The sequence below is a fragment of the Geotrypetes seraphini genome, chromosome 2 (assembly GCF_902459505.1).
Source record: "Geotrypetes seraphini chromosome 2, aGeoSer1.1, whole genome shotgun sequence".
Classification (NCBI taxonomy): domain Eukaryota; kingdom Metazoa; phylum Chordata; class Amphibia; order Gymnophiona; family Dermophiidae; genus Geotrypetes; species Geotrypetes seraphini.
The window spans coordinates 15,548,569-15,571,607 of record NC_047085.1 but is presented as its reverse complement, the minus strand read 5'-3'; the positions used below and the strand labels follow the sequence as shown (position 1 = coordinate 15,571,607).

Genomic DNA, 23,039 nt, shown 5'->3' with positions numbered 1-23,039 from the left:
GAGATGCCAGGTTGTGGGAAGTGGAGGAGAAAAATGCCAGATCATAAGGGGGGGAAGGGAGAAGACAGAGATAAACCACAGGGGAGAGAGAGAGAAGATATGATGCACAGGGATGGAGGGGAAAGGAAAAGAGTTAGAATAAATGCTTCTTATAGATAGGAATAGGGGAGAAGAAAGAGGGAGGAGATGGTACACCTGGGTAGATGGGAAAGGAAGGAAAGACATGGAAAAGTACATAGATTTTGAGAAGAAGGTAGAAAAATAGAAGAAAGTTGAATGTTAAAACATAGTGCCAAAGATGGATTTAGGGTAGAAAATGAAGGAGAGAAAAAAAGCAAATGGATAAGAAGGCCCTGGAAACACAATTAAGAGCACAGACAGAAGGAAGTGCAACCAGAGACTGGGAAAAGAAGAGTAGAAAAATAAAATCACCAGACAATGGCTTCTTCCATGTTTGTCTCAATAACAGACTAAGGACTTTTCCTCCAGGAAATTGTCCAAACCCTTCTTAAAACCAGCTACGCTATCCGCTCTTACCACAACCTCTGGCAAAGCGTTCCAGAAATCTACTATTCTCCTATTGGTTTTAAAAGTATTTCCCTGTAACTTCATCGAGTGTCCCCCAGTCTTTGTAATTTTTGATGGAATGAAAAATCGATCCACTTGTACCCATTCTACTCCACTCTTGATTTTGTAGACTTCAATCCTATCTCCCCTCAGCCGTCTCTTTTCCAAGCTGAAGAGCCCTAACCTTTTTAGTCTTTCCTCATATGAGAGGAGTTCCATCCCCTTTACCATCTTGGTCGCTCTTCTTTGAACTTTTTCTAGTGCCACTATATCTTTCTTGAGATAAGGAGTCCAGAATTGGACGCAATACTCCAGATGAGGTTGAACCATGGAGCGATACAGGGGCATTATGACATTCTTAGTCTTGTTAACCACCCCTTTTTTGATAATTCCCAGCATCCTGTTTGCTTTTTTTGGCCGCCGCCACACATTGGGTGGAAGGTTTCATCGTATTGTCTACAATGACACCCAGATCCTTTTCTTGGGTGCTAACCCCCAAGGTGGACCCTATCATCCGGTAACTGTGATTCAGGTTATTCTTCCCAATGTGCATCACTTTGCATTTGTCCACATTAAATTTCATCTGCCACTTGAACGATCAGTCTTCCAGTTTCCTAAGGTCTGTCTGCTATGCCAGACTCCTCAGAGATTGGACATTCCCTGATTACCAGGCTTTCATTTTACGTGCGCGAAGATTTAGCGATGCTGATCTTCATCTGATGTGCGCGGACATGTGCACAATACCTGCTGCCCTCAGTTCAGAGCCCTGTGCGCATGCATGTGGTATGCTGGCACTGATTAGCATCATACAAGTTCTACGTGCATCATATTTGCATATAATTAGCTCACTGGATCAGCAGCCAAAAATTTCTCCCTGCATGCACATTAGGCGGCTTTAGAAAAGTAACATACATAAAACTTTGTGAGACGCTTTACAGGAGTTGGCGATTCTTGGCACATTGGACCTTTTGGTTTATGATTTTTTATTCCATATTTTTTGTGGCATATTTTTTAAACCTTTTTGCATATTGGACCCCTGACGAAGGTTTGTCCGAAACACGGACCGTGTCGGGTCCCTTGTTTGGGAAAAAGGTTTTTATAAATTTATATTTGTCACAATAAATTCTGCCTGCATCTTGTACACATCTGCAGTTGGTTTTTGTTTGTTCCTGGCTTTACAAAAGTAACATACATAAAACGATGACAAATTAGACTTGTACAAACATCAAAAATTACAAATCAAACAATGTAAACAGTTGGTTCACAGCTCTCCATAATAAATCCCCAAACCAAAATGGGTCGGGAACATCATTCATTCGAATGCTTCTATAAAAAGGGTGGTCTCGAGCGTTTTCTTAAACTTCAAAACATCGGACCGAGCTCTTTGCGGTCCAGTTAATTTGTTCCGCAGAGTTAATCCTACGATGGAGATAGCAGAGGCTCTCGTAGTCTCATAATGCGCTTTTGAGAAGTCCATCAACGATAATCGTATTGCACCCTCGGACCGCAGAGTTTTAAGCGGGTGATTGGTTGCCATAGTTTGGGATAAATACCAAGGAATCCCATGATAAATGACTTTGAAGACCATTACTAATGTCTTGATAATGATAGGTAAGCGTACAGGTAACCAGTGGAGTTTCCTCAACCAAGCTGTTATGTGTTCAAACTTTCTAACGCCACAAATCAACCTTGCAGCAGTGTTTTGAATCAATCTCTAAATAAAGGGCATTGCAATAGTCCAGTTTTGATAAGGCTATCCGGAAATCATATGTTGACATCATTGATCTTAATAATGGTTTATGGACTCTTCTTTCAGGAAATAATACAAATCTTTTTTTTTTTTCAGTTCAAATATTTTATTGATTTTAATATACAGCAAGAACAGGAAATGCCAACAAGGCAAGATACAAATTAGCTGCACAAAATAAGGAATCTCCAAATGTTGACGAACAATACGATACAGCAGATTGAACCACGCCTATCCAACAGGAGAGTGTCAGCAGAAACCTTTTTTAAACCCTGCTAAGTTAACTGCTTTCACCGCATTTTCTGGCAACAAACTGTAGAGTTTCATTACACTTCAGTGAAAGGAATATTTTCTCTGGTTTGTTTTAAATGTACAACCTAACTTCATTGCTTGCCCCCTAGTCGAGGAGCGCAGAGAGAGGGGGGAAATGATCGAGACGTTCAAGTATCTTACGGGCCGCATCGAGGCGGAGGAAGATATCTTCTTTTTCAAGGGTCCCACGACAACAAGAGGGCATCCGTTGAAAATCAGGGGCGGGAAACTACGAGGTGACACCAGGAAATTCTTTTTCACTGAAAGAGTGGTTGATCGCTGGAATAGTCTTCCACTACAGGTGATTGAGGCCAGCAGCGTGCCTGATTTTAAGGCCAAATGGGATCGGCACATGGGATCTATTCACAGGGCAAAGGTAGGGGAGGGACATTAAGGTGGGCAGACTAGATGGGCCGTGGGCCCTTATCTGCCGTCTATTTCTATGTTTCTATGTTTCTTAGTCCTGGTATTGAATGCAAGTCATTTTGAGCTACCACTGAACAAGGCGTGAGCCAACCTCCCCCCTCCCCTCCACCCAGACTGCATTCAAAAATCCCCTCTCTATTTCAATTGTATTTAGTGTTTGCACTTCTGAATGGCTTTTGCAAAAACCTCTTTCTTTCCTTCACCTCTTTCAAAACCTTCTGTCTCAATGTGATTAAAGTGCCTGCGGGCATCCATAGTGAGAGGGACTTTTAGTCTGATTAAAATGGCTTTCCCTGGGGATATGTTTAGGTTGCGGAAATAAACAGTGCACACCAGTTTGCATATGAATTCATTTTCTCAACAAAGAGCTCAGAACAGGTTACAGGTTAACATACATAATATATGGACCCCTTTTAGGTTACACACGTTAGACAGTTCTAAATCTAATAGATGCTGGCACTGTCATTTAGACATTGGGACGCTGGATCATCTGTTGTTCTATTGTCCTTTGATACTCAGCTTCTGGAAGTCAATATGGGGACAGATTAACCTCATACTGGAATCAACAATCCCTTGGACGTACCAGGCAATTATATGTGGAACATTGCTGCATAGTAAGCCTCCCACGGATCGCTACTAAGGCAGGCTTTTCCTAATTATGACCGGGATCGCTAGGCAAACGATAACTCGCCATTGGAAAAATTGCGACCGCCTCAACATTATGTTTAGGTTACAAATACGAAAAGATGAATGCAGATATGTTAGGGAATAGCAAATTATTAAATTTGGTTTGACATCCTTTTTTATTTCAACTTAGTTGTATTTGTTTAAGAACATAAGCAGTGCCTCCGCTGGGTCAGACCTGAGGTCCATCGTGCCCAGCAGTCCGCTCACGCGGTGGCCCAACAGGTCCAGGACCTGCGCAGTCATCCTCTATCTATACCCCTCTATCCCCTTTTCCAGTAGGAATTTGTCTAATCCTTCCTTGAACCCCAGTACCGTACTCTGCCCTATTACGTCCTCTGGAAGCGCATTCCAGGTGTCCACCACACGTTGAGTAAAAAAGAACTTCCTAGTATTTGTTTTGAATCTATCTCCTATCAACTTTTCTGAGTGCCCCCTTGTTCTTTTATTTTTCGAAAGTTTGAAGAATCTGTCCCTCTTTACTCTCTCTATGCCCTTCATGATCTTATAAGTCTCTATCATATCTCCTCTAAGTCTCCTCTTCTCCAGGGAAAAGAGACCCAGCTTCTCCAATCTTTCTCTATCTCTCGCTCTCTATTTCTGTCTCTCTCCCTTTCTTTCTATCACTCTTTCTCTCTCTATGTCTCCCTTTCTCTCTCTCTTTCTGTCCCTCTCTACTCTCTCTACGCCCTTCATGATCTTGTAAGTCTCTATCATATCCCCTCTAAGTCTCCTCTTCTCCAGGGAAAAGAGACCCAGTTTCTCCAATCTTTCTCTCTCTCTCTCTCTATTTCTGTCTCTCTCCCTTTCTTTCTATCGCTCGCTCTCTCTCTATTTCTCTCTGTCTCCCTTTCTCTCTCTCTTTCTGTCCCTCTCTACTCTCTCTATGCCCTTCATGATCTTGTAAGTCTCTATCATATCCCCTCTAAGTCTCCTCTTCTCCAGGGAAAAGAGACCCAGTTTCTCCAATCTTTCTCTCTCTCTCTCTCTATTTCTGTCTCTCTCCCTTTCTTTCTATCGCTCGCTCTCTCTCTATTTCTCTCTGTCTCCCTTTCTCTCTCTCTTTCTGTCCCTCTCTACTCTCTCTACGCCCTTCATGATCTTGTAAGTCTCTATCATATCCCCTCTAAGTCTCCTCTTCTCCAGGGAAAAGAGACCCAGTTTCTCCAATCTTTCTCTCTCTCTCTCTATTTCTGTCTCTCTCCCTTTCTTTCTATCGCTCGCTCTCTCTCTATTTCTCTCTGTCTCCCTTTCTCTCTCTCTTTCTGTCCCTCTCTACTCTCTCTATGCCCTTCATGATCTTGTAAGTCTCTATCATATCCCCTCTAAGTCTCCTCTTCTCCAGGGAAAAGAGACCCAGTTTCTCCAATCTCTCAGCGTATGAAAGGTTTTCCATCCCTTTTATCAGACGCGTCGCTCTCCTCTGAACCCTCTCGACTAACGCCATATCCTTCTTAAGGTACGGCGACCAATATTGGACGCAGTACTCCAAATGCGGGCGCACCATCGCCCGATACAACGGCAGGATAACCTCTTTCGTTCTGGCTGTAATACCCTTTTTGATTATACCAAGCATTCTATTCGCTCTCTTAGCGGCCGCTGCACACTGTGCCGTCGGCTTCATTGTCGTGTCCACCAATACCCCCAAGTCCCTTTCCTGGGTACTCTCATTCAGTAACATCCCTCCCATCGTATAGTTGTACCTCGGGTTTCTGCTCCCCAAATGTAATACCTTACATTTCTCAACGTTGAACTTCATCTGCCATCTCGTCGCCCATTCCTCTAGTTTGTTCAAGTCCCTTTGCAATTCTTCGCATTCCTCTGTAGTCTGAGCTCCATTAAATAGTTTAGTGTCGTCTGCAAATTTTATTATCTCGCACTTCGTCCCTGTTTCTAGATCATTTATGAAGATATTCAATTTTTTTTTATTTTTCTACATATCCAGGACGGGGTGGGGGGGATATCTTTCTGGTTTATTTCTCGATTAAAGTGTTGGATGGGAGGGGAGGGATATTTTTCTTCTGCATTGTTATTGATGGAGTTTAAGTGCTTACGTTGATTATTAATGTCTGTATAATTCTTGGCACTTTGTATTAGTTTTGAAAATTAATAAAGATTTAAAAAATAAAAACATACATAATATAACTCATAGGTTACAATTTGCCATAGTTTTGTTTTTATACAAGTTTTATCTTAATTCAACACATACTAGGGATCTAAAACAAATATACATCGTAAAGAATTTACAGGATAAATTTGGCATAGTTACAATGCACGATTTATCAATATAAGTTTTTATCCCAATGCGACACATAATTGATATACATTAATATTTCATTGAAATCTATCGGCCTTAGGCAGGGGAGTTGGGTGAAGAGGTAGGTTTTTAAAGTTGAGGAGTCCTTTAAGCAGGGGTCTCAAAGTCCCTCCTTGAGGGCCGCAATCCAGTCGGGTTTTCAGGATTTCCCCAATAAATATGCATGAGATCTATGTGCATGCACTGCTTTCAATGCATATTCATTGGGGGAATCCTGAAAACCCAAATGGATTGCGGCCCTCAAAGAGGGACTTTGAGATCCCTGCCTTTAAGGGATCTGGAGCCCGGGAGACATCCCTCCCTGACAAGGTTCAGCAGTTAATAAACATTGGCCGTTGTGCCCTCATGTGGCTGTCACAGAAGTGGACCCTTTGCCGCCGCTGATTTATTTATGATGCTGTTGTAGTCAGGAGGGATGTTCTCTGCTTGGAGTGTATCTTTGCTGTAATAAATGACTTATACAGTTAAATTAATTATAATAAACAAGGGAAGCTTTTTTAGTTCATTTTTTAGTTATTTCTCCCTCTCCCCCCCCCCCCACCTTTTTTTCACAAAACAGCGCAAGCGGTTTTTAGCACCCGCTGGAGCAGAGGCCTGGATTCTGTAACTGGCACCCAAGTCAGTGGCCGCCTTAGAAGCGGCCTCTGATCGCCTGTCAATCAGACTAGGGCGCCGGTTACAGAATCCCTCCAAGACGGGCAGCCGAAATGTAGGCCAGGGCTACATTTCAGCCACTTATCTTTGCCGCTAGACCACAGCAGCCGATCGTGGCAGGGGGATCCCACCCCCCATCAGCTGAGCGGCAGGGATTCCACAAAGCCGCGATTCTGTAACTGGGGCCCAACGTTCTGGGCGCCGGTTACAGAATCGCGGCTTTAGGAGTCCATGCCGCTCAGCTGGTAATGGAGGGGGAAATTCCCCCACCGCGATTAGCTGAGAGTGGTCGCGGCAGGGAACCCCCATACCCGAGCTCAAATCAGTCAGCAGGAGAGATGCCCACTCCCTCCTGCCAGTGCCCCCTCCCCACCCTATCATCCCCAGCAGGAGGGATGCCAAAATCCCTCCTGCCGGCAGCCCCCCTGAACATCCCCCAACATGGGGACATTTTCAAGGCTTTTCAAAAACTGAAGTAGCCTTTAAGGCTACTGACCATAATATCAGACAAAGCTCCTTGTGACCATGGGCAAGTCACTTAACCCTAAATTTCCCCAGGTACAAAAAAATAGATTGTGAACCCACTAGGGACAGAAAAAGTGCCCGTATCTAATGTGTACAGAGCTGCTTACATGTGTTATAGAAATAATTAGTAGTGGTAGAGATCCCTTAACTGTTCCATATAGCTTTACTCCTTTCTGGAAGCTTCTGGTGCTGGGCTGGTCCATTTCCTGACACAAGTTCAGCAAGAGGCCACGGTTAGGATGGGCCTCGGGAATGCTGCTGCGGAGAATAACAAGAGAGCTTTCTGCCTATTGGACGGCTCACATCAAAGGGCCAGCAGTGGAAACACTGACTCAGAAATGAATTAGGGAAAAGCGGCAGCAAACAGCCTTAAAACTGCTGGATTTCTCCTGATGTGACAAAATCTTCTAGACCAGCTTGATAAGCAATTATCAAGTGCCACATAACCAACCAACATTAAAAAGGGGGGGGGGGGAAAGCTCCCTCAACATATTTTTCAGGCTCTTAGCATTTGCAGAATATTTCATAGTAGATGGACCATTCGGGTCTTTATCTGCCGTCATCTACTATGAAATATTCTGCAAATGCTAAGAGCCTGAAAAATATGTTGAGGGAGCTTTCCCCCCCCCTCCCCCTTTTAATGTTGGTTGGTTATGTGGCACTTCATAATTGCTTATCAAGCTGGTCTAGAAGATTTTGTCACATCAGGAGAAATCCAGCAGTTTTAAGGCTGTTTGCCGCTTTTCCCTAATTCATTTCTGAGTCAGTGTTTCCACTGCTGGCCCTTTGATGTGAGCTGTCCAATAGGCAGAAAGCTCTCTTGTTATTCTCCGCAGCAGCATTCCCGAGGCCCATCAAAGTATGCTTTGTTTGTACATATCTGCCAGCTGCTTAGCAGGTGACGGGGATAGTTGGCAGTCTTTACTCTCTGTCTGCTCAGCCCTTAAAAACACCTTTCTTTTGCCTTTGTTCCTATGAGTTTAGTGCAATAAGGGAATGGGGACTTATATGCTGTCTTTGGCATTCAAAGCTGTGGGCAGTGGAGGATTAAGCGAGTTGCCCAGGGTCGCAAGGAGCAGTCCTGGGAGTTGGTCTCACTACCTTTGGCTGCAGAGGCAGCAGCACTACCAGTGAGACACACCTTCCACTTGCCAGGGGTTGTGCAATAAAACACCTGAAGTAGATATAGCGGAATTGGAAAAGGTACAGAGAAGGGTGAGGGAAACGATAAAAGGTTTGGGACGACTTCCCTATGAGGAGAGGCTAAAGCGGCCAGGGCTCTTCAGCTTGGAGAAGAGACGGCTCAGGGGTGATATGGTAGAGGTCTATAAAATACTGAGTGGAGTGGAAAGGGTAGATGTGAATCCCTTGTTCACTCTTTCCAAAAATACCTAGGACTAGGGGGCTTGCGATGAAGCTATTAAATAGTAGATTGAAAACAAAACGGAGAAAATATTTGTTCACACAACATGTAATTAATCGCTAGAAGTTGTTGTTGGAGAACATGATGAAATAGCTTAGCGGGGTTTAAAAAAGGCTTGGATAATTTCCTAAGTCCATAGATCATTATTGAGATGGCTTGGAGAAATCCACTGCTTATTCCTAGGATAAGTAAGCAGCATTAAATCTGTTTTACTACTTGGAATCTAGCTAGGTATTTAGGACCTGGGCTGACCACTGTTGGATTCAGGATACTGGGCTTGAAGGACCTTCAGTCTGTCCCAATATGGCAGCTCTTGTGTTTTTATGTGTGCCTAGTATAGGACAATCCAGCCATTGTGACATCACTGCTGAGGTTGGCTCTTAGGCATTGGTGGAAGAGGCATTATGACATCACAGTCTCAGCTCTGGAATGTTGCTCCTCTGGATTTCTGCCAGGTACTTGGGACCTGGGTTGGCCACTGTTGGATTCAGGATACTGGGCTTGAAGGACCTTCAGTCTGTCCCAATATGGCAGCTCTTGTGTTTTTATGTGTGCCTAGTATAGGACAATCCAGCCATTGTGACATCACTGCTGAGGTTGGCTCTTAGGCATTGGTGGAAGAGGCATTATGACATCACAGTCTCTGCTCTGGAATGTTGCTCCTCTGGATTTCTGCCAGGTACTTGGGACCTGGGTTGGCCACTGTTGGATTCAGGATACTGGGCTTGAAGGACCTTCAGTCTGTCCCAATATGGCAGCTCTTGTGTTTTTATGTGTGCCTAGTATAGGACAATCCAGCCATTGTGACATCACTGCTGAGGTTGGCTCTTAGGCATTGGTGGAAGAGGCATTATGACATCACAGTCTCAGCTCTGGAATGTTGCTCCTCTGGATTTCTGCCAGGTACTTGGGACCTGGGTTGGCCACTGTTGGATTCAGGATACTGGGCTTGAAGGACCTTCAGTCTGTCCCAATATGGCAGCTCTTGTGTTTTTATGTGTGCCTAGTATAGGACAATCCAGCCATTGTGACATCACTGCTGAGGTTGGCTCTTAGGCATTGGTGGAAGAGGCATTATGACATCACAGTCTCAGCTCTGGAATGTTGCTCCTCTGGATTTCTGCCAGGTACTTGGGACCTGGGTTGGCCACTGTTGGATTCAGGATACTGGGCTTGAAGGACCTTCAGTCTGTCCCAATATGGCAGCTCTTGTGTTTTTATGTGTGCCTAGTATAGGACAATCCAGCCATTGTGACATCACTGCTGAGGTTGGCTCTTAGGCATTGGTGGAAGAGGCATTATGACATCACAGTCTCAGCTCTGGAATGTTGCTCCTCTGGATTTCTGCCAGGTACTTGGGACCTGGGTTGGCCACTGTTGGATTCAGGATACTGGGCTTGAAGGACCTTCAGTCTGTCCCAATATGGCAGCTCTTGTGTTTTTATGTGTGCCTAGTATAGGACAATCCAGCCATTGTGACATCACTGCTGAGGTTGGCTCTTAGGCATTGGTGGAAGAGGCATTATGACATCACAGTCTCAGCTCTGGAATGTTGCTCCTCTGGATTTCTGCCAGGTACTTGGGACCTGGGTTGGCCACTGTTGGATTCAGGATACTGGGCTTGAAGGACCTTCAGTCTGTCCCAGTTTGGCAGCTCTTATTTATTTATTCATTCAATTTTCTATACCGTTCTCCCCTGGGAGCTCAGAAAGGTTTTACATGAATTTATTCAGGTATTGAAGCATTTTTCCCTCTCTATCCCGGCGGGCTCACAATCTATCTAAAGTATCTGGGGCAATGGCTCCAAGATGTGTTTTAACATCATTCTCACCTCATAGAATTTCAATGAAGTTGTTTCCTGCTATGGTGTGTGAGCAATGCATTGTGTGCAATGTAGTCTCTTGCAAACTGCAGCTACTCTTGCTTACCTGTATAAGCTTCACTGTCGGTGGTCTTTTCTCCTAAGACCTCCTCCCTTTTCCTCTCATCTAAGCTCGAGTCCTTTGTCTCACTGCTGCTATTTCCTGCTATTTGATGGGTCTGCAAAAGTTATGGCCTCTTTCTGTTACCTGTTGCCAAGCTCTGTCCCTATAGGTCTCTTCTCTCCCCTAGCCTTATGGGTATTTCCTGAGGACCCTTTGTCTCAGGGGTCAGTCACACTTCTGCTTCTAACTAAAACCTCATGTAGCCTTTTTACCTTAAGCTATCGAACCACATGCATGAATGATTCAGCACCTCGCCTCTGGAATTATCATAACCTGTTAGACAACTCTTCAAAGTCTGCTATAAACCATCTTCCCTCCAATCTCCTATCTTCATTTTCTACAACAACAACCTCTAACTGTGAGAAAATCTACTATATTTACTCAATAAAGTATATTTCAGAAAATCGGAAGGACTTCCCGTGTGTCTGTTGGTGTGTTAAGGTTTAGCTCTCTGAAAAATATAACCTATTTCTGCTTAGAGAATCCTGGACTGCGGCAGCATGCTCTATGAGTCCAGAATAATCCCTACTGGAAAGTAATTTGAGCTCCATTTTATTGGTAACCTAAAAGAGGCAAACAACATGAACAGATATCAATCAAAGTGACTGGTAGGAAAAGGAACACTTGAGGTGGTTATGGGTTTCTTAATGGCTACAGCAGTGTTTACAAGTTTTCTCTTTTTTCGATCTGAAACTCATCAAGTCGCTAGGACTCGAACACGAGTTGATGGCACCTAACTTATTTTCTCCCTCCACTGACATGATGACTTGGTTCTTCCTTACACTTCTCTCATTTACTCTTTTCTAGAAACAACAGGACGTTTTCTAAGGCCCTGGATCCCCCCATTGCTTTAAGGGTGGCAGGAATCTTGAGTGAATTATGAAATTATTAATAATTGGTGTTATATACAGTGATACCTTGGAATCCGAACTTAATCCGTTCCAGAACCCCGTTCGAGTTCCAAGACAATAATAGAAACTGGATTAATCCGTTCCTGGGTCCCACAAACTCAAATTTTAACAGGAAATACACTGGATTATAAGGAAAAATATGAACAAATATTCCAAAGCAGCATTCAGATTCTGGGGCATTCAGAGGTACCACTCTGGTGATGCTTGTCTTGGAAACACAGAGAACAGGGACCGGGCCTGTGAAGGTACGTGAGGATCCCATGGCACGTCAGATTCTCGGTGCCTTTACAGATAACCAGAGATGGGAGGGGGTGGGTGGGAATGGAGGGGATAGGCCCCAGATTCCCACAGTAAGAGGGCAATAAAACGTCTTTAGGTGTGAGAAGATATTTTTACATTGAGGGCCATAGGTAAGGAGAAAGGAGAATTGAATTTGGTTAGCATGGGACTAAGGTAATAAATGAACTATGATGAAATGCAGCTGTTTTCTACTTGAGAAAGACTTATAAAACCTGTAGCCCTAGGAAGGAAAGGTTTGGCAGAGCGGTTTAAGTTCCATGCCGCTTCCTAGTCCAACTCAGGGCCTCGGGATTTTAATTTTTTTAAGCAATCTTTCTGTATCACATTAAACTTTGAGAAGTATGGCTGCATAAAATTTGCATTTACTTTAAATGTCTGATTTACCAAAAAAAAAAAAAGGTAAAGATTAAAACCACTTTTATTGGCAACTGACCCCGAGTTCTAAATTTTCATTTTTGAGAAAACGCATATTATTTGGCCAAATGCAGCCGGTCAATTTCTCGTGGGGAAATGAGGCCACCTGAGATTCCTCTTCTCCATAAGCTACAGGAAACCTCCAGGTATCCCCTTCTGCTTGCTTTTTTTTTTGTCTCTATGGAGACCCCATCGGCTTGGGCTTTAGTTTAGCGTTCAAGGTGGCTTGACAGAAAAAGAAACTCTTCCATGTGGCTGCGTTCACTCTGCGATAACACCGAGCTGGGTGCAAGAGCCAACTTTCTCTTCCATCTCTTAGTGGAAACATGGCAGTTCTCTATTCTATGCTAAGCTACCTGAGGCAAAGCAATTAGCTCGGGTTTCCAGAGCAAGCTGCTTTACCCCCCTGACAGACTGAAAAAGCTGGGGCTTTTCTCCCTGGAAAAGCGGAGACTTAGAGGAGACATGATAGAAACCTTCAAGATCATGAAGGGCATAGAAAAAGTAGACAGGGACAGATTTTTCAAATAAAGGGGAACCACAAGTACAAGGGGGCACTCAGAGAAATTGAAAGGGGAGAGGTTTAGAACAAACGCCAGGAAGTTCTTTTTCACACAGAGGGTGGTGGATACATGGAATGCGCTACCGGAGGATGTGATAAACAGGAGCACGCTACAGGGGTTCAAAGAAGCTTTGGATAGGTACTTGGAAGACAAAGGGATTGAGGGGTACAGATAAGAGTAGAGGGATGGGATTAGAGGTAAGTTACAAAATTAATCAGGGACCACTGTTCAGGCACTAGGCCTGATGGGCCGCCGCGGGAGCGGACCGCTGAGCGAGATGGACCTCTGGTCTGACTCAGCGGGGGCAACTTCTTATGCTCTTATGTTCTTATCTCTCCAAAATTATGAGTATAAACAGTATAATCTCATTATAACGGACTTCAAGGAACCTGGAAAAAAGGTCCGTTATATCCAGAGTCCGTTATATCCAGAGTTGCATTTTTTTAAAAACTTTATTTAGGTCAACTTGAAAAAAACGTTCAATCAAACTACAGCTAAAAGCGGCTCTGGGGACCAAATTGGTTGTCCGTTGTATCCGAAAGTCCGTTATATGCGAGTCCGCTATATGCGATGATTTTCTGTATGTATATAATGGTGCACGGTCGGGACCAGCGGACCTCGTCCGCTTTAGGCAAGGTTCCGTTATAAGTGTGTCCGTTATAACGAGATTATACTGCATACCGTTTCTACAAATCACCAGATATAGTGTGTCATGTACTGGCTTATAGTGAGATGTACTAGCCGGTCCTAAAGGTATAAATAGTGCCCTCCCTTGGAGGGCTTTGCTTCTTTTTCCCTCTCTTTCTGAAAAATGGAAGAAGGGCCAGGTGCCTCACAAAGCCCCAGCCAAGGCAAGAAACAAATTCATCTGAGCACGAGAAAGTACAACGTTCCTTCCTTTCTCTTATCTCTTTGATTTAGGCTAGTATAAAGTTACAAGTAGGGTTACCTGATTTTCCGGCACGAAAATCCAGACCCATGGCTCCGCCCCCAGGTCTGCCCAGTTTTGCCCCGCCCCATCCCACCTGAATCACACTCAGTCCCACCCTAGCTTAGAGAGTTGCACGGGGACAGAAATCCCACCCGTCCCCGCCAGGATCCTCTCCATCCCCACCCATCCCCGTCAGGATCCTCTCCGTCCCCACCTGTCCCCATCAGGATCCTCTCCGTCCCCATCAGGATCCTCTCCGTCCCCACCCGTCCCCGTCAGGATCCTCTCCGTCCCCACCCATCCCCGTCAGGATCCTCTCCGTCCCCACCCGTCCCCACCAGGATCCTCTCCATCCCCACCCGTCCCCGTCAGGATCCTCTCCATCCCCACCCGTCCCCACCAGGATCCTCTCCATCCCCACCCGTCCCCGTCAGGATCCTCTCCGTCCCCACCCATCCCCAACAGGATCCTCTCCATCCCCACCCGTCCCCGTCAGGATCCTCTCCATCCCCACCCGTCCCCAACAGGATCCTCTCCATCCCCACCCGTCCCCGTCAGGATCCTCTCCGTCCCCACCCGTCCCCACCAGGATCCTCTCCATCCCCACCCGTCCCCGTCAGGATCCTCTCCGTCCCCACCCATCCCCAACAGGATCCTCTCCATCCCCACCCGTCCCCGACAGGATCCTCTCCGTCCCCACCTTTCCCCGTCAGGATCCTCTCCGTCCCCACCCATCCCCAACAGGATCCTCTCCATCCCCACCCGTCCCCGACAGGATCCTCTCCGTCCCCACCTTTCCCCGTCAGGATCCTCTCCGTCCCCACCCATCCCCACCCGTCCCCATAAAAAGCAGCCATTACTTCTGACAGGATCATCAATTCCACAGTTTCTTTTGCTGTTTTCCATGTGGAATCTCTTTGGTGGAACCATTTTTTCATTTTCTGTTCAGGTAATTAACTTATAAACCCCCTCTTTTACTAAGGCTGACGTGTCCATTATATTATATGGATGAACCCTGCTTCCAAAGCCTTACATCCCCGTGGGAGTCCCGTGGGCCAGAGGGGGGTCCCCGTGGGAGTCCCGTGGTTTGGGGGGATTCCCACGGGAACCCCATGGGACCCGCAGGATTCCCGTGATCCCTGCTCCCATGCAGACCTCTACCCTAGCCCCGCCTCCCTCAACCTGTTTGCTTGTCAGGAGAGCATCAGCACATGCGCTGGTGCGACACGATGACATCGCATGCACGCACGCGACGCCAGCACTTTGCACCCGCGCACGCGCAGATGACGTCCCGACGTCCTTGCTAGCTGGAAGCAAGTGACGGGTTTTGAAAAGCCATCCGGACCCCCGGACGTGCCCTCCTTTTCAAGGTCATGCCTGGGGAAATCCAGATGTCTGGTAACCCTGGTTACAAGCATCCTTTCCTCCAGGTGCCTGACTCATAGTTGAGCATCACAAAACTTAGGCGTACAATAAAAGGATTTTCTGCCCCAGCAGATTCCAGGTGCGCCCCGATGAGATGCCGGTAAGGAAGAGAGGCGCCGGCTGACTGCTTCTAGGACGTGCCTCTCGCCGGCGCTGACAACTCTCCTCTTCGCCGGCGTGTCTCATCCTCCTGGATCCCCCCACCGAAGAGACAGCTCAAGAGTCGCAGCCAGAGGGCCTCCGCGCACTTCCGGATGCCTTCCGGCGCCGAGATTGGCTTGCCGCCGGCGGGAAAAGTTTGCGGGACACTGCTTTACAGCAAACAAAAACAGTGACGCAAACTTCTCTCTCCAATTGCATCAAAATGTTATCGTTCAAGTCACCCCACACAAAGTACCCTTTTTCTTACAAGTAACTGCAAAGCTTCCACCCTTTTCCCAAGCTATCGGGCACAGCTAAGCAATTCACGGCAAGACTGCTGCCTTGGCCTGCAACTTAATTAATATGTCTCCAACACACCTGCCCTATTCTGACTGAGGTATAATGTTCGAACTGAGCTGTTTTCCCAAAAACATCCTAAAGCAGTGTTTCTCAACTGGGTCCTGGAGTCCCCCCCTTGCCAGTCAGGTTTTCAAGATATCCATAATGAATATGCATGAAAGACATTTGCATATAATGCAAATCAAGTTTATGTAAATTCAATGTGGATAGCCTGAAAACCTGACCGGCAAGGGGGGGACTCCAGGACCCAGTTGAGAAACACTCTTCTTTACATCAGGTTTCAGTTCAGCTTCTCTAAACCTCCAAGTCCTATCACATCCCTGCTGACATATAGTGTCTAAACTGGCCTGGCTGTATTCCAGTATGCTCCGCCAAAAGGTTCTGCTTACTCTTTCTAGCCCAGGACCAAGAATTCCCCACCTCAACCTCAGCCTCAGCCAAACGCCTAGTATGTGACCCTGGATTTTAATCAGGTCAGGATTGAACCCTTTTCAGGAAGGTTGCTGCCCCCTAGTGACATGAGTCAAGAATTCTCTAGCCCCTGTGGCTTCTGTGTTGCTAGGCAACCCCTTTTTATTGCTCCAGCAAGCCCTTGTTCCCCAATGGAAGTATTCTTTGAGCTGCCTCTTCTCCTCGTTCTGGGTCCCAGCCTGTCTAGAGCGGATTTTCCCCTCAAAGTGGGGGTAATACAGAAGGAATCCTACTTTCCCCACGGTAACTCTGCATCCCAAGTGGTGGGCAGCTCCTGGGTTGCCCATCACAAGTGGCATGCTGATTCCAGGGCACAGACCTCCCTGCATCACCCAGCATGCCCAAAACTTAATGAGAACCATGCCACACATTGTACCCATGGGCAAACTACATCACCTTCTGTTGCCCAAAATACAATTTAGATGTTAAGCCCTCTTGCACATAGGAAGGTAAATGCTGACACGTGTCCAAAATCCACTTCACCCCATCACCCTACTTGGGATTATAGTTTTGCTCAGCTCTGCCTCTTGTGGTGAAACAGTTAAATTCTCACATATTAGGGAAATCCACCCAGAGGGTAGAATGTGGCGCAATGGTTAAAGCTACAGCCTCAGCACCCTAGTGTTGTGGGTTCAAACCCACACTGCTCCTTGTGACCCTGGGCAAGTCACGTAAACCCTCCATTATAGGGTTACCAGACATCCAGATTTCCCCGGGGGTCCGGATAACTTTTCAAAACCCGGCACTTTGTCCAGGTTTTGAAAAGCCTCCTCAAATCACATCGGGCAGGGGGGTGGTCTACGCATGTGGGGATGCCACGTGATGATGTCACATGATGTCATCACGTGGCATCCATGCATGCATGGACTTCCTCCCTAACCGACAAGAGCAGTTAGTGGGGGTGGGGCTAGGGCGGGATTAGGGCATTATAAGGCAAGGATGGGCGGGCCTGGGAGGCGGGTCTAGGGGTTTTGAATTTTCCGATTGGAAAATCTGGCAACCCTACTCCATTATCCCAGGTACATTAGATAGACTGTGAGCCTGCCGGGCCAGACAGGGGATAATGCTTGAGTACCTGAATAAATTCATGTAAACCATTCCGAGTTCCCTTGGGAGAATGGTATAGAACGGGGGGGTGTCAAATGTCGGTCCTCGAGGGCCGCAATCCAGTCGGGTTTTCAGGATTTCCCCGATGAATATGCATGAGATCTATATACATACAATGAAAGCAGTATATTCAAATAGATCTCATGCATATTCATCGGGGAAATCCTAAACTAAACTTTAAGTTTATATACCGCATCATCTCCACGGATGTTGTGGAGCTCGGCACGGTTTACAAGAACTTAAAATATAGGAAGAGAAGGGGAAAAAAAGGTTTACATGAACTTATATATAGAAGAGAAGAGTAAGGGGGGGGATAGAATTACATTTTAGTGAAAATCCTGAAAACCCGACTGGATTGCGGCCCTCGAGGACCGACATATGACACCCCTGGTATAGAAAATTGAATTTTTTAAAAAGGGGGCATATTCCTTTTAAACACTAGACTGCCCCAGCAAGGATCCTGTCTGCATGCGAGCATGCAATCATTATTGCAACAGCTCTGTCCACCTTCCTCTTCCCCTCCTCCTCCTCCCCATAGACTTCTGGAAAACTGGCTCTGATCTCATAGCACACACCATGATATGCAATGGGAGAGGCTCAAAGATAGAGGCACAGTGGATCATACCACATTGCCCAGGAACTATGGACTGCCTACCCTCAACTTAAGATTCTAGTGTCACCACAAGGTGTGCTAGTGTGCAAAAAGCGCCTTTTAGGGCGATATAAATATATTAACACAGTGGTTTCCAGCACTGTCCTGAACAGCCACCAGCCAGTCGGGTTTTTGGGCTAGCTTGAGAGAGATTTGCATATAATGGAGGTGACAGGCATGCAGATAGGCCCCACGCATTAGGGCTATCCCAAAAACCCAGATGGACGGTGGTCCTCCAGGACAGGACTGGGAACCACTGCGCTAACTCATACTGTATGTGCTATCAAATTCAATACCGCATTGTAATAGATGCTGGCATTTGTCATATTAATATTGGGACTCTGGATCATCTGTTATATTTTTCTCCATTGATACTAAATTTCTGGAGGTCAATTTGGGGACAAATAAATCTTATTCTTGAGTCATCTATTCCCTTAACTTACGAAACCATAATTTGTGGTATGTTACTACACGTTAAGCCTACTTTGGACAAATATAAAAGCCGTCTTTTTTTTATCATGATGGGAATAGCTGTCCAAATGGTCACACGTAACTGGAAGAGCCACGACAGACTTACTTACGCATTTTGGTGGGCAAATGTGTGTACCACATATAAATATGAGAGAATGAATGCGGAATGTGTGGGGTTTCGTAATTCATTTAATAAAGTCTGGAGCCCATTGACTACGTTTATTACCTCGCATTAAGGGTCATGTATCTCTCTTTTTCTTAGATTTCCTTACACATCCAGGGTGGGTGGGTGGGGGAGGGAAATGTACTTTGAGGATTACAATTACTTAATTATAATATTGTAATCACATCATATGTCTTATTGTATTAATAATTGGGATGAGGGTGGGAGAAAATGATTGTTTTATGTATTACCTGTGTAGTTAATAGTGCGTTTTTATACTGTGTTTTATGTTCAATTAATTGTATTGCACTGTCAAAGTTTGAAAATCAATAAAGATTAAAAAAAAAAAAAAAAATATTGTAATGTATAGTAGCAATCGGCTGTGTCATCTTCTCTCATGTTGGTCATTCATAACAGATTCAGTGCTGGCCCATGGTTTTTAAACTGCCCAATATTTTATTTATTTAAAAAAAAATGTACATACCGCCTAAGACTAAGCGGATTCCAAGAAACATACATAGCATTAAAACAGATACCATTACATAAAACAAAGACATCCTCTTTCTTCACACCTTCATATCGGCTTACAACATATTTACATGAATGCGCTAAGGCATAGCTGTGTTTTCAGTGACTTCTTAAACTTCACACGATTAGCATAAAGTCGCAAATGTCCTGGTAACGCGTTCCACATGTTCACACCAGCTATAGAAAACATTGCAACCTTGGTCACAGCATAATGCATTCCCAATTCCCTGGTCTCTGTCAGCCTCATCCCACCCTCGGACCTCAACATTCTTCCTGGTCGATATATTTCCAAAAGAGTTTGAAAACACACGGGGGCCATCTGATACAAAACTTGATGAACTGGGGGATAGCACCTTGTGGTGTGCTCTTTGTTGTATCAGAAGCCAGCGCCACTGTTTTTAAAATAGGTGGAATGTGAGCCCTCCTGGAAACACCAGTAATTTCTGACCAACCGATTTTCCCGCCAAAATTCAAATTGATGGACTGCCCTGTTCCCAATCAGGTCAGTGAACCTACTATTTACAAAGACAAACTGCAGACCTCACAGCATACCCTGAAGAAAGCCACCGAATGGTGGCTGAAACGCCGGTTTCTAGCTGACAAGACGCAGCAAGACAGGGACACCTGCAATAATGGTAGAGCCTCACTCTTTGTCTTAGCTATTCCAAGATAGAGCGAGTTACGATAATCTAGTCTTGACAGTATCAATCCCTGAATGAATGATTGAAAGTTGGTTTGATTTGATTTTAATACTTAATATACTGTTGAAAACTAAAGTGCTATAGCAGTTTACAATTCTATGAGAAAACCAGCTCATAACAAGTTATAAACTGACAAAACATCTCATTGTGCAATAACAATTCTTATGAGTAATTATACCATCATATCCACAGGACCCACCCCAAATATAACAATCATCTAATTGCAACCTTCATTAAATTCGCTCATTAACTATGTAAAAGACCTCAATAAACAGCTGTTACCCATAGCATTCCGACTCACCTTACTATCCATGTTATAGCGTTCATTGCATGGTACAAACGTTTTGAGTTAAAAAGACACATTTTCAATAGCTTACGAAAACCCAATTAACTTTTCATCGATTGCAATTCAATGGGCAGCTTATTCCACAAGTTAGGTCCAGCTTAACAGAAGGTTATAGGGAGACATTACATAAGAGCATGAGTGGCCATCCTGGGACAGACTGACGGTCCATCAAGCCTAGCATCCTGTTTTCAACAGTGGCCAACCCAGGTCACAAGTACCTGACAAGATGCCAAAAGACTACAACAGAACAAAATGAGCAGTGGATTTTTACAAGTCCATCTCAATAATGGTTTATGGATTTCTTTAAGCCCCCCCCCCCTTTTTTTCTTTTTTAAACCCTGTTGAGCTAACTGCTTTTGCTACATTCTCTGGCCACAAATTCTACAGTTTAATTATACGTTAAGTGAAAAACAATTTGTCTGGTTTGCTTAGTAGCTATGAATTTTCTGTGGATTACTGAAAAATGCTCATAAATTATACAGTAGTATACATGTGTACACCCACTTTTAAACTATGCACCATTTCATTTTACAGAATAGAGTGCTGCTGGAATTTGCCATTTATGAATATGTGAGCACTCACAGATGTATAAATGGTGGCATTCTGATCATTTCCATTCGTTTTTGCCACCTAACTGTTTCTGCCTTCTTTACAGAATTAACTTTCTACATTAGTATGACGAATCCAATCTAATTGATTGTGAAAATATACAGAGAACAAATTGTGGTTTAATAACTGCTGACATTTTACTTAATTTTGAACATCTCCTATATGAACTGAGTTGATGTACAGCCCAGGCACAGATTTTTACAGAGTTCATTACCTGAAGTGTGCAAGATTAAATAAATTTGTCATGGACGAATCTATTTAGGACCTGTTTAATAGAGGCTTATCTCCCAAGCTGAGAAAGAGAGGGCGCCTGGACGAAATTGGTCTCTTCTCTCACATTTTAGAGGCCAACTGAAGCAGGAGGCTGATAAGACCTACTGAGATGAGGCCCATTGAGATGACATTGGTTGCTCCGTTTGTCTGTCCACTCGTTCCACTTGTCTGTCCACTCGCTGTTGTCTGTCCACTCGTTGTTCCACTTGTTCCTCTAGTTGTAGTTTCATTTATGGCTCCACCATTATTGCACAGGTCACTCTGGCAGCAGGAAGCGGAATATTTCACTCCATTATATTCTTGCTCGCCTGACAAACACGTTACGTTGCATGTTTTAGCAATCATGGGAAACTGATTGTGTCCTAACCAACAACAAAAGAAAAAAGACAGTGAGGGACACAAAATACAATTCATGCACATCAGGAAACTAGAGGGCCTGCAACTAAACATTTTCCTAAATCTAGTAGCCCAGAACATAATCACTAAGATGTATTCTGTCTTCTCCTCTGCACAGAGGTGATCCCTGAGCTTAGGTGGCCAGTGGAGAAGATGAACAAAACAAAAGAGGCAGAAGACTGTGGAATCCAATGATCTTGATGAGACGTTTATTACAATAAAATCAATGAAATCAGAACAATCTCCACTTCATTGAGTGACTGACATGTGCTGGGATGTGGACCCACCACATGCCAGTCACTCAATGAAGCGGAGATTGTTCTGATCTCATGATATTTTAATAAACATCTCGTCAAGATCATTGGATTCCACAGTCTTCTGCCTCTTTTGTTTTGGACTTCCATTTTTCACAGCGGAATATCTGGGCATTTTCTTGTTTGTCCAGTGAAGAAGATGGACATTAGCCGGCTTAGTCCTCCATCCCCTTGAGCCAACCTCTGCTCCCTCCAGTCCTTGGGAGATTTTAAAACGCTCAGTTACAACCAGCTAATGTTAGGATGGAGCAGCAAGGCCCTTTTGAACTTCTCCACTTATGGCAGTGGTCCTCAAGGGATGGCTAATGGGTCAAGTTTTTGGGATTCCCACAATGAATATGCATGAGACGGATTTGCAGGCGTCGTCTCCAGTGTGTGGAGATCAGGCCCATTCATTGAGATATCCTAAAACACAGACTGGCTGAATTACCTGGAAGACTGGGTTGAGAGCCAAGGCTTTAAGCATCTGAAATAATATTTATTTATTTGAAGCTTTGCTTCATTCTGTGCCTCAAGGAAATGACTGACTGTCTGGCATTAATAAGGTTACCATATGCCAAGATTTCTAATCTAATCTAATCCTTAGGTTTGTATACCGCATCATCTCCACGTTCGTAGAGCTTGGCACGGTTTACAGTAGATGAAATAGGAAGGAACTACAACAATGGGTTAGAGGTCAAAGTATAAAGAATATTTAGAGGACTTGGGATGCCAGATATGAAGAGTTTTTTTTGAGGACTTGGGATACCAAAGTTGGAGAGAGGCTTACATTTTTGAGAAAAGCCAGGTTTTCAGATGTTTGCGGAAAACTTGGAGAGAGCTCAAGTTCCGAAGAGGGGAGGTAAGGTTGTTCCAGAGCTCAGTGATTTTGAAGTGGAGGGAGGTCCCTAGCTTTCCTGTGTGGGAAATGCCTTTTAGCGAGGGGAAGGATAGTTTTAATTTGTGGGAGGATCTGGTGGTATTAGGGTTTGAGGAATTCCAAGAAAGAGGGATAAAGGGAGGGAGGATACCGTGTAGGATTTTGAAAGCTAAATAGGTGCATTTAAAGTGGACCCTGGTGATTATCGGAAGCTAGTGAAGCTTGGCCAGGAGCGGGGAGACATGGTCAAATTTACTTTTAGCGAAGATGAGCTTGGCTGAGGCATCCTGAATCCGCTGAAGTCTGTGAAGGTTTTTCTTAGTTAGGCTTAAGTAGATGGAGTTGCAATAGTCCAATCTGGAAAGGATGATGGATTGGACAAGGAGGGTAAAATGTTTTTGATGGAAGCAGGATCTAACTTTCCCCGGACATGTCCTTCTTTTGGTTGCTTTGAATCGGCAAAA

At 44.8% G+C, this 23,039-nt stretch overlaps 1 protein-coding gene across 3 annotated transcripts in view; it reads right to left on the bottom strand.

Annotated features, from left to right (window-relative positions):
• Positions 1-18,991: 18,991 nt before the first annotated feature.
• LOC117355354 (secreted Ly-6/uPAR-related protein 1-like) overlaps positions 18,992-23,039 on the bottom strand; it is a 201,693-nt gene continuing 197,645 nt past the window's right edge. For all 3 annotated transcript variants that reach the window (XR_004538346.1, XR_004538345.1, XM_033933787.1), the window contains exon 3: positions 18,992-21,368. Coding sequence is in view for 1 of the 3 variants with exons in the window: in XM_033933787.1 (XP_033789678.1) it covers positions 21,067-21,368 (302 nt within the window). In the remaining 2 variants the exon portion in view is untranslated. The remainder of the gene's footprint in view (positions 21,369-23,039) is intronic.